Genomic DNA, 12,766 nt, shown 5'->3' on the forward strand with positions numbered 1-12,766 from the left:
AAGGCATTGACAAAGAAAAGAGAGCAGAGATTGGTGTGTGTGTGTGTGTGTGTGTGTGTGTGTGTGTGTGTGTGCACGTGTGTGCCCTGCCTCATAGCCGTTGATGAAGATTTTCTCCCTGACTAAACACCAGCCAAGCTCCTCTGAGTCCTCTTCTCAACTAACCCTCAACCTTGGCCTAAAACCACAATGTCAGCATAAACAATTTCATCCACCCCCATCCCCCACATTCAAAGATGTGAACAAATACTAACATGGTTTCTAACAGCTCAAGGGCATATCCTTAGGATGATGACTCCAGCGCCATAAGTTCCTGACTGAGAAAGCTCAGGGCTGCAAAACAATTTACTGTTTTGTACCAGCTCCAGCCAACTCCTGAATAGGGTCCCTGTCTCCCAGTCTCAGAGGGAGGGTAGGAATCTAACTTTGATAAATGCCAGTTTGCAAACCCAGATGGCTCCATGTGGACCAACCCCACTCTCTCACATTTTGTAAATGTCCACTTCCCTGATTCTGCTCGAGTCCCTGCTGTTCCCCATCCCTAGCTCCTCATCCTTCCTTTATGAGTCCTAGCCACCTCTGCACAAATCATAGTTCAGTTCACTTCACACTGGACCTACTTCTCTATTGCAATAGTTTATGACTAATGAAAATTTGTCTTTACCACTTCCCTTGGTGCCTGGTTTTCTTTATCTTTGACAGCACCTTCAGCAATACACATCCTGATATCCTGGGGGATCTGACTCTTGAGGCTGATGAGGCACTTAGTAGGGTGACTATTCCCAAGAGAAGCTCAGTGAGCAAGAGGAGGACGAAAACCAACCAGGCAGTGGTTGGAGGAAAGTGCAGCTCAGATGAAAGCATTAGGGGTGACATATTTTAAAGAAAGAATATTTCTAATAGAAAAAGCATTTGGATCCTCAGTTAAACATTTTTTGAAGAAATATTCCTCATGGCGAGGAGTTTTAAATAGAAGAATGTTCTGGTCCCCTAAACTTACTTTCTTGCCTTCTCTCCTTTCTGATTAAAAAATTTACTGTTTCTAAACCTTCCTTTTTCCTACCTATAAAACATAACACTTTTATAAAAATGTGTCACATGAGTTTCTATACACAAGAAAATGTTAATGTAAGAAAGATGGTTACATTATTTGATTTAGGGAATTGACTTAATTTATACAATCTGAATTTTTAAAAATTCTTTATCCATGCTCTGGCCTTTAACATTTGTTTCCTTGATATAGTTCCTTGTTATATAGTTTTGTAATTTAAGTTTATGAAAGCTTAAATTACTTTAAAGCATAAAAGAACAGAAAGCAAACTTAGATTAAGACAAATAAAATAAAATAGACAGTAGAGATATCAATAGATTTACTTAGATCCATTCACTTAGCATCAATGCATAACACATTCCAAAAGCGAGCATATATTAAATTTAAAATGGATCATCTTAATTGGATTCAATAATTGCATAAATGGTCAAACGATTTTCATTTTCTATGTTTTGGGTCATGCATTTCATTCCTTATTGGTTTGCTTTATTGAATTAACATAACAATTATTCGTTTTAATAGGAATGGAGAAAATAATCATGAGAAAGAGCAGTGGTGGAGAATATACTTCTTACTGCTGCTGCACACAACATATATGGCAGGTGATGATACCAAACAGCTGATTTCTGCAGAGACCTAAATGGCACATCTTGGCACATGTGGATAAGTATAATGTTTAGTAATCTAAAAAATGAGAAAATATTATAAAAATAGAAGAAGTAGAAAACCCTAGACAAGTTAAAATACAGAAAAATTTTAAGCAAAGTTATTTGAATCAGGCAATATTTAATATATCAAATATTAATCTTAATAACTATGTATAAAGTAATCTAAACCCAGGACACTAACCATGCCAAAAGGCAGCTGGCCTCCTGACGACCTCACAATCCTTTGCCAGGATTAGTGTTCTCTGATTACATACTTGGGCACCCCCTGGTTACAATAGTACTTGTTTATTATTGAGATTATAAAAATAACCATTCTCTAAATGATTACACATAGTAAATAAAATTAGAACTATACATAAGGATTTGAATAACTGCAATTTCTTTAAGGACCACTTGCAACTTCTTCTGTCTGTTTCACAAACCTGCAGAGGAGAAATGAAACAGAAGAAAATGTGCTTAATAACATGTTTACATTATAGCATATTAAAAAAGAAAAATTGCGATTTTAATGCTTTCTTCTATTGCAATGAACTTTTACAAGGATATTGACATTAGAATATTACCTCTATTAATCATATTTGCAGCCTATATATCAATATCTGATATCTGTATAAAATTCTAATCACATTAGATGGTGATATGGCTAGGCTTTGTGTCCTCACCCGAATCTCGTGTTGAATTACAATCCCCATAATCCCAAAGGAGATACCAGGTGGAGGTAATTGAATCATGGGTACGATTTCCCCCATGCTGTTCTTGAGATAGTGAGTTCTCACGAGATCTGATGGTTTTATAAGGAGTTCCTCCCTGTTCACTTGGCACTTCTAAACTTCCTGCTGCCTTGTGAAGAAGGTGCCTTGCCTCCCTTTTGCCTTCTGCCATGATTGTAAGCTTCCTGAGGCCTCCCAGTCATGCTGAACTGTGAGGCACTTAAATCTCTTTTCTTTATAAATTACCCAGTCTTGGGTATGTCTTCATAGCAGTGTGAAAACAGACTAATATAAATGGCAAGGGAAATAGTCATGTTTCTAGCATATTTTACATGTTTTTTCTGCTTTGTGTCATAGTTATATTTAATGTTTTTGATTTGCCAATGTAGACCATAAACATTTTGAAGGAAGACCTTCAATCTCCATCTTACTCACAGGACCTGAAATAATGCTTTGTGTGTGGCATTTGCTCAGTAAATATTTATTTGATGCAAGAGAGGGAGAAAAGTTAGAGAGGAAGAGAAAGAGAGGGAGAATCTGGTTGTTTTTGCACACACTTTTTGTTTATCTGGAATGCTTAACTTACTCCAACCAACCCCAGCTAACTCTTTTATCAACTGCATCTTTCATTCCTTTAGGCCTCCCTCTTAGACATTACTTTCTCTTGACCCTTTGACTACTAGTCAAGACAGAACTCTCCTGATGTGCATACTTATCCTCATACTTCTATAATCATCATCAGCAGCATTTTTCTGTAAATAGCTGTTCACTGTGTGTCTTCTCCACAATTTAGTAAGTTCCATGATGAGAAAACCTATGATTGGTGCTGTATCACCCATGATAATGACATGTGCTATTCTCTGACAGTAGTTACTGATCCATTATAGGTTTTAAATATGAATCACATGAGTGACAATTTACTTGGTTAGAGCTCTTGAACTGAACAGCAGTATGCCTGTACATCATACAAAGCGCACTTGACAGGCTGAGGAAGAGAACCATGTGATCGTTCTGTACCTATATCCTTAATATATGTCTCATCCTTCATAATGAATTCATAGCTTTCTAATGTACAGATTGCTATAATTTTTCTAATCAATCTCTTTTTTGGTTATTAGGTTGTTTCTATTTTTTACATGCTTTCCATGTTTTCTTGTAAAATATGTTTCATGCTTTATTATAAAACATATGGCAATGAACATAACATTCTGATAGCTATATCATAGTACATTAAAGAAATTATTTATTCAGGTAATGTCCTAATGCAGAATTATTGAGTCAAGAGCAATTACAGCAGAGCAAAATTAAATGAGCAGACAAGGGTAACAGTAAACTCCCCATTACTCAAGGTGTTTATGTAGAGTCTGGGTACTACAGGGGTACTGGCAGGGGTACTGCAGAGAAAAGGCGAGCATTAGTTAGGGAAGGAGTGGCTGGTTCTAAATTCTTTCCAGTTTGATATTCTGTGATTATGTGAGCGGTAAGGACAAGCTCAACACCTTTGGTTTTCTCTGGAAAATACTTAAGAGATGACAAAGTGATTTATATTTTATCTTTGTGTATCCAGTTCATAAAATAGCCTCATATTCATGGACATGAAATTGTTCTGAGATCCTATAACTGCAGGGGATATATAATAGCATCATAGAGTCCGTGGCCTATATGTGGGAGAATATGTTTTTCAGCCCATATATATCTAGAAGATACTATTTTTTCCCACCGAGGAGAAAGGGTTTAAAATCCCCATCCTCCCACCTTAGCAAGGGAGAATGCAGACTAAATGAGAACTCCAAAACCTATAGAACACACACACACACAGACACACACACACACACACACTCTCTCTCTCTCTGTCTGTCTCTCTCAGGAAATCTTATAATCTTATGCAGTTACTTGGAGAAAATCCTATTCTCATTAGAGGTCATGAGAACTATGTATTTTTTTTAATACAAATCCTGAGCAGTTTTAGAAGGTACCCATCGTTACCTGACATTGATATTAAGTGCCCTGAGCAAACATACCAGAGTAGACCAGTGTAGGACAAGAAGAGCATGGAACGCAAAGAAGAAGATCTGCAGAACCTGCACAATGAAAGAAACAGAGATAATATGCCAGGCCAGAAAAAAAGCATTGATTAAATACCATTCCCTAGCACTTTAACCAATTTCTAGTGAAGATTAATTGAAATGAATATCAAAACCATATTTATAGTATGTAGTGTGCTGCAATTCTAAATTTTAACTGCTTAGTAGTATGTATATCCTCATTCCATTATTCAGTCATTTTCCACTTAAACCTCTGGTAATTTTTCCAATAAAATCTAAGGCAAAATGCCCCTCCAGATAGTGTTCTGGATATGCATATAGTCTGTGTGAAGATCCCATAAGAATTGCAGTCATAATTGTGATGCCCAGGGTGGGTTAGGCAGGAAAGCCATGGTCTGCTCTGCAGACTGCTCCCCTAACACAGCTTATTCAGCCCCAGACAGGTACATGCTACTTATTGTGATGCTATAAAATTATAAATTACTATCATATTATCAAGCTATATAATTTCATGAGGCAGTATATATATGTGTGTGTCTGTGTATGTATATATGTGTATATATATGTGTGTACACATATATATGCAAACACATTATATTGTCTGGTTCATAGCATTATAGGCTAAATGCGATTCCTCTGAACCCAGCCCTGAGGCAGAAGAATATAAGACTATCTTTGAAGGAAGGAAAAAGTAGTGCCTAGTGGGGAAATGGGGCATGACTATTCTAGTTCAAAAGAGTGGCAAAATAAAACAGAGGGTGAAAGCAGATGAAATAAGAAAGATAACCAATTCCACTTGTCTGGAAAAGAATGGAAATAGATGAAGTTCAAAGTTTCCACAGCATCTCTTGGAACACTAGCCCTACAAGATGTTAATCTAGATGATTCACAAACAAATGGTTATTGGTCAAATAATTTTGGACAACATCATACTATATCTGATTTTTTAAGGATCAAAATATACAACAGCACATTAAACATTCATAGAAGTCCTAAGCTAAGGAAAATGATTTAACCTGATATTTACCAAAGTTATTTTATAACAGATTTTTACAGAACACTCACTTTTAAAAATCCTATAAAGCATTCATTGGTTAAGTGCTACTTCAACTAGAATGAAATGGCTTATTGATTTGGTTGTCATTTCATACATTCTGCAGCAAAATGGAAAAAAAGCATGGATTTTATATTCTGCTAGACCTGAGTTTAAATTTTCTCTTCACCCTTTCCTGTATAGGTCATCTTGAGGAAGCTAGCATTGCTCAGCATCCTTCACAGAGGATGGTTCTAAGCAAAACACCTTTGGAAGGATCAAGCCATGGGCATTTAACATTTTTCAGTATTAAAATTTAGATGAATACGAACTAAAAGAATATTTGGATTGAAGGTAGAGGTTGTATATAGAAGGTACATGCTGGATACAGCTGGAGAACTTGGTGAATTGTTAGAAATCTTATACATGGGAGGGTTTGAAATAAAATAATGATCTATTTATGTTCGAGTGTTCTTTGCCACCCAAAGATGTTAAAGGTGCTGGCAAGGGAGTGGTTGAATTCATGCTCTGTATTAGTGGTTCTTAAATTTTAGAGTGTATAAGAATCAGCCACAGGGCTTTTTAAAACACAGGTTGCTGGGCTCCAATATTAGAGTTTCTGATTCAGTAGATCTAGGATGGAGCCCAAAGAAACTGTGCTTCTACTAATTCACAAGAGATGTTGATGCTGATACTGCTGGTTTGAGAACTCCACTTTGAGCATCACTGTTTCGGTGTAGCACAGACCTTAGAGTGAAGGATAAACTAGCTGTGGTCTTACTCACTTAGAGGTGGACAAGTAATCAAGTGTCTGGGTACCAAAACAAGACTGAAGTGCAGGTTTAGTAGAAAATGAGGAGTTTTAAGGGAAGGAGGTTTGTGACAGATAGCAGATTACAGTAATGTGAGACTTTAGAGTTGGATACTATTTCACATTTGATAAGAAAAATATATATACAGCCTATGAGAATAACTAGATTTGAGAAGCAAGGAATTATAATGGCAGGATATTGGATAAGTCACCCAAGTAGGAGTTAAAATTTTCTGATGAAAATAGTTGTGATAGAGAGGAAAATAGTGAGCCAGATGTAAGCATCTCACAGGAATGAAGAAAAGTGATTGGTAAGACTGTAGTGACCAGGATGAGAACAGAACAACAATAAATGGTAGGAGCCTTAAAAAAAGAATTTTAGGTAGAATGTTGATGCTAACTCATGGTGCTTGGCACAGAGCAATGGAAAGAAGCAACAGCTTCCTCTGGAGGAGGCTAACAGGGACCCAGTGTTTTCTAGGAGGTACTCATTTCAAATAAGACCAAAAAAAAAAAAAAAAAACATATAAAGTATTATTTTAATACCACCGAAGAACAATCAATTTGCCAATCAAGTTCCAGTCCCATAGAGCATGGTGCAAAGATCTGGAAAATATTCAACAATACAAGTTCAGGCTAAGACTTTATTTTGATGAGTATGGGGCAAAGGAGGGTGGCCAAGGATAACAGAGAATCAAAAACAGAATTAACTGATTTCAAGTTTCTGAAATAAACTCTGTCATAAGGCTTTTCTTGCATGGAAATTACTAGGCATTCAGCCTGGTACTGCTTCCTTCTCTTTTGAAGTAGACTCCCCTATACTGGGGATAGCCCATTATTTCCTATACTTGTGGGAATGTAAGAAATGAAGCAGCTTTGATGGGGGAAGCAACAAATAAGAGAGTGGCCATCAACTCTGAAAATAAACATAATATTATGGATTAGAACACTATTTCTTCTTGAGGATAACATCATATGCTACAAGTCTTTTCAGAGAGAAATAGCAAAATCAATCTCCTAAGGCAATGCATGACAAAGCACGTGTTGGGATTAGAGTGAATTCTATGTTGATGCACCATGTTCATTGCAACGCTGGTAAACTATGTTTACTACAGAAGAACAGCACATTGAACATATGTCATTGAACACATCCTGTTTTCTATCAGATATCAACAAACCACTTATTACATGCATGTATCTGTGTTTCTAGAGGTTATGACCTCCCTGAATAAACAGAAGATAAAATAGAGACTTAGGTGTGGCCACTTCTCAAGTGATCTTTAAAAGTTACATAACCAATTTGAAATAAATTTATTCATTTATTCATTCATGAAGTTGATTCACTAAATATTTGTTAAGTAAAAAAATTATGAATGCATAAATATCTATTATTTGTTGAACATTTACAATGAAAAATAGGGATTTTAAGATTAAACTTTTCTTAATAGGCTAATTTTTTATAATTAGGTAGAAGCGATGTATAAACTATAAAGCCTTATATAAGTGGTAGAAACTTAAAAATTTTTTTTTAAGTTTTCAAATGGATAATCCTATGTGTCCTAATATGGAAGAGAAAGTCACATACAATTTATGTCTAAGAACACAAGAAAAAGCTATGCTTTTGGTCTGAAGAATGTTTAATTATACTAAAGATGATATACAGTTTTGAGATACTTAGTCAACATTTCAAAACAAGTCATTTTGAAGAAATTTGGCAGCATGCTTTGAGCAGTTGTTGTACTTTTAATAGCTTACCATGGGATTGAAAACATACTTAATGTAATTACTAGATGTTATTTATTTTATTCTGTCAAAATTCTAATTTTTATGTTTATCATATATGGCTCCCTTAATTTTCTGGATGACTTTGCTTGTAGATAATAATTTGGAACACTGTAAATATAACTAAATCAAGTTGAAGTTTCTATTAAAAGCAGATTTTCTACTCAAATGTATTACTACTTCAGTTTCTTTATATGTTGTTTTCCCTTATTTTCTTATTTTATAGTGTTTTCTTTATGTTAAAACTATTTCAGTGTAGAGTGAGATCATTCCTCTCTTGATGTTATCTTTACACCCATCCCTCCCACCCTGAAAGGTTTATTTAGCTTTTAGGGACACAGTGAAATTTCAGAGTAGAGGATATGGTCTTGGGCTAGATTTGAATTTAAATTGCACTTACTAATTCTGTATTCTTGGGAAAAAATATTTAACAAATCTGGGTTTGTAAAATCATATTAATAATGCCCATACAATAAATTGTCACAGGGATTAAATAAGATACCACCACATGGCACGTAAGAATCAAAATTTAATATATGTTACTTCTGTCCCATTTCCTCCTCCTTCAGAAATGCGTTTGTTTCTGTATAAGCCTTAAAATGTTAATGGCTCATAACAGGCTTTAAGGAGAAATAGAATACTGTAATTCTAAATATCTCCCTAAAAGAGATTTGGTGGATCTATTTAACATTAGTGATTGCAGCAGCAGACCATCTGGAGCAGCTGCTGCAAAGACACCAGCTGTAGCAGGGGAGGCATGGCCAGGGATCTGCACTCTGTGGAGCCAGTGGAAGCTGGGAAAAGGTGGAAGCTGCCTGCGTCTGAGTTGCCAGGGTGGTAGCCCCACCCAAAGGGCACAGGTGCAGCTGCCCAGTCACGGCTTTGGACCCAGGCATCCCTGTGCTCTTGGGGGCCCAGCAAGATCACCTGCCTCTGCAGGCTCAGAAGTGACTGCTCTCACTGCCTGGCCTCTCCCCGACTCCTGATGCCCACTCCGATCTTGGAGCAAAGTTGTGGCTCAGTTTGGGCACTGTCACAACCCAACTGGGTGTGCATGCACTTGGGGCAGTGCTGACATGCCAGCCCCCTGCTGCCTCAGCCCCCTCCCAGCTTTGAGCACCCACAAGCACGGGAGTGCTGAGGGCAGTTCAGTGAGGGCCTACAGGAGCCCTATGGCACAAACAATCTGGGTGCCATAAGCACCATGAATGGCAGGTTGATGGTGGCAGGAGGCAAACATGCTCCAGGGCAGAAAGGGGTGGGTCCCCAGTAAAGTCCTACCTTCAAGCTGTGGATGGACTGAAGCCTGGGGGCTGGGCTGCCAGTTCCGCAGACCAGAGTGAGAATTTACGATGTTTCTCCTGGGCCCACCGATGGACCAGTCAGTACACACTTCCTCCCCTCTGAAGCCCATAAAAACCTGGACTCAGCCAGACTTGGTCAAATGTAGAACTACCTGTCTGTGGAGAGGAGCTACCCACTGTGGGTCTCCTCTCAGGTGAGAGCTGAGCAGATGTCAGGATGACCTGCCTGCAGAAAGGAGCTACCCAGTTGGAGTCTCTGGAGAGCTGTCCTGCTGCTCCATAAAGCACTTCTTGACCTTACTCACCCTCCAGTTGTATGCGTACCTCATTGTTCCTGGATGCAGGACAAGAACTTTCAACCCCCAGATAGTGGGACTGAAATAACTGTAACATAAACAGGGTTGAAACATGCCCTTCACTCACCACCGTGTGGGCTACGAGAAGGAGAGAAGAGCTATGGCCCTGCGGGGACCCCAGACCTAGGAGCTCCCTGAGTCAGGGCTTTTACACCCTCTTTGGGGCTCTGTGGTTCCTGGCATCTCCAAGCTTACAGGCACCAACACATTCTTCAGTGTCAACAGCAGAAGCTGCTTGTAGTATGCCTAGTCCAGCTGCAGCCTCACAGGAGCAAACACCCATGCTGGTGCCTGGAGCTGCCTGCCCTCCTGCAGCCAGCGTGCCTGGCTGTGTGCAGCAGCCAGACCCTGTGCCCACTCACTCATGCATCCCTTACTACTCTGTGCCTGGCTTGACCTTGACAGGCATGGGATCTGGGAGGGTAGCATCAGCCAAGCACAGCCTGCCAGACCAAGCAGGCAGGATGAGACCAGCAGGCTCAAGCAAAACTAGGCAAAGGTGCCATTGGCCACAGATGTTTCCAGCTGGTGAAGCAATACCTCAAAGATCCCCAAAGACTGACATTAGGCTATGTGTCAGTTTTCTCAATTTATTATTCAATTAGCTCTCCATTAAAATATATGCTAACTCAGTAAGAAAAAATTATTATGTCATACTTTTGGAGCTCTGGGCTTAGAGTTCTTCTTTTTAATCTTCACATGCCCTCTTTATTATGCCTACACAAGTAGTTTCTTCAGCCACCATGTCTATCCTCAGACTACCTCCTATGAGACCATGCCAGTCAACTTCTATACTAGCTCAAACAATGGAAATACAGTATAACATCTGCTGGAGGGAATAGTTTATTCATTGGTTTTCTTCACTTAAGTCTGAAGTAGGAGGAAAAAGGAGAATGAAACACTAAGGTAGGTTGGGATCAATGATGGTATAGCTCTGGGTCCCCCAATTAGGAGCATGAAATATTTACATGGTGAAAATCCTGAGTAATGGGTTCTCTTTTTTTTGTAGTCTCACTTGCTAAATTGCTCAAGCTGGACTCCAACTCCCGGGCTCTCGCCTCAGCCTCTCAGTAGCAGGGATCACAAGCATGCACCACCATTGCTGGCTCCAAAACCCTTTCCTTCAGCTTGAGAGAGCACCTAAGAGCATTGCATAAGATAAATATATCACCCATGAACTCATCTAATAGGTCACTCTTTTTGCCCCAAATTGGGACTATAAAACCTTTCCCCTGCAGTGCTAAATTGTATCAGAGGCATACATTGAATGTAGAGCCATAGAATAATTAAGAGACACAGAAAATTGAGCTCTAGTTTTACAGGTGAAAAGAGAAATCATTTCTAGTTAGTAAGTAAAAGGCAGAAAGTATTTAGCAGAGAACCCTAGAGGAGAGCATTTGCCTTTACTATCATGTAGTTAGTATATCCCTGATAGTTAAAATCCGACAATTAGGCAAATGTAGATGCACTTGAGTGCAAGCCCTTTCTCTGCAATTTACTAGTCTGGGACCACCAGGAAGAAGCAAGACCTTAGCTGAGTCTTCTGACTCCCAGGTTTTTTCCACTTCATGATAGCCTCCAGAAAAAGGAAATTAGCCTCCCACTGAGAAAGTTAAGTGGCGGATGTGTATGCTCAGAAGAAAAGATGAATCATTAGTAAATTATAGTGAACACTTAAGTGACTGGCAACAAAACTATATAAAGGATTGAGACTATTATGTCAATAATTACATCAGTAAAAGTAAATAGAGACCTAATAATAAGCAAAAGACTGAAGTCCTTGTAGGAGAGCAGATAAACTAAATACAATTGTCCCTAAGGGTTCTAAGACCCTTGTGGATGTTAAAATCCAAGCATGCTCAAGTCCCTTATAAAAAATGGCACAGTATTTGCAAATAACCTATGCATATCCTCTCATATATTTTAAATCATCTCTGCATTACTTATAATAACTAATACAGTATAAATGTTATGTGAATGTTTTTACATTTTTTTGTTATTTCTTGTTTTTGAATATGTATTTTTGATCCGTGGTTGGTTGAATCTGCAGAAGCAAAACCCAGTAGATACAGCAGGATGACTTCATTGCCGCTCTTTTCATAAGTAGAAACCATTTTATATGGTATACACTTAAAAGTAAAAACTTAGAACTAATATTTACCAAGCACATACTATGTTTGGCAAAACTAAAAACCATTAAAAAGTAAATATTTTCTTAGTCCATGAAAACAAAATGGAATAATCTGAAAATTTACTGGTTCTGCCCAAATTTATTGAAATATATTAGAGTGTAAAAATCCCTATCCAGTAACAGCAGGATAAATTATTCAGATAAAGCATTCCACTGAAAGTGCATAGAATAGCTGGATAAAATATTTGTAATAATCTATGTGAAGGCACCAAACATCTATCAAAGCAGTAAAGTATTAAATGGCCAATATCCCAGATAATGAAGAAATAAAGAGAAATGAGCATACAATTTGGAGACATGCTTCCTCTAAAGATATCTACCAATTTCAGAAGAGACTCCTGAGAGGCTGAGACCCTAAAGAAGGGTTGTAAAATCCTCCCAGGCTAAAGGAAAAAAGAAAGTGTAGTTGTAATCTTACTGAGAAATGTGACCCAAATAAATTCCCTAGGTTTTAAGTTTCTAGACTGAAAGGCCACACTGGAAGATTAAGAGTAAAATGGAAATATACAGCCCTTGCAAGGAATAAAGCCCAACTTAAAATCTTTTTGATTTTTTATTTAATTCAAAAAGTCTCGGATTGTTAAGTTTCCCTGTACCTCTGCTAGAAGCAAGATAAAATACTCTCTAGAAGTAGATAATATCACCATAGGCTTCAAATTATCTTTGCAACATATCATATATAATGCTCAACACTTAATCAAAAATAAGCAGACACACATGATGACAAGGCCATGTGTTCTAAAGCCAAGAAAAAATAACAAAGAATAGAAACACCCACAAGAATCACATAATGAACTTATCAAACATGGATTTTA

General features: G+C 37.9%; 1 protein-coding gene across 3 annotated transcripts in view; it reads right to left on the bottom strand.

Moving 5' to 3' along the window:
• Positions 1-1,352: 1,352 nt before the first annotated feature.
• C9H8orf34 (chromosome 9 C8orf34 homolog) overlaps positions 1,353-12,766 on the bottom strand; it is a 475,930-nt gene continuing 464,516 nt past the window's right edge. For all 3 annotated transcript variants that reach the window (XM_030937845.1, XM_030937846.1, XM_030937844.1), the window contains 2 exons: positions 4,451-4,510; positions 1,353-2,141 (listed from right to left, as the gene is read on the bottom strand). In XM_030937845.1, coding sequence (XP_030793705.1) covers positions 2,134-2,141; positions 4,451-4,510 — 68 coding nt within the window. In that variant the 3' untranslated portion in view covers positions 1,353-2,133. The remainder of the gene's footprint in view (positions 2,142-4,450; positions 4,511-12,766) is intronic.

Source organism: Rhinopithecus roxellana, chromosome 9 (genome assembly GCF_007565055.1).
Source record: "Rhinopithecus roxellana isolate Shanxi Qingling chromosome 9, ASM756505v1, whole genome shotgun sequence".
Classification (NCBI taxonomy): domain Eukaryota; kingdom Metazoa; phylum Chordata; class Mammalia; order Primates; family Cercopithecidae; genus Rhinopithecus; species Rhinopithecus roxellana.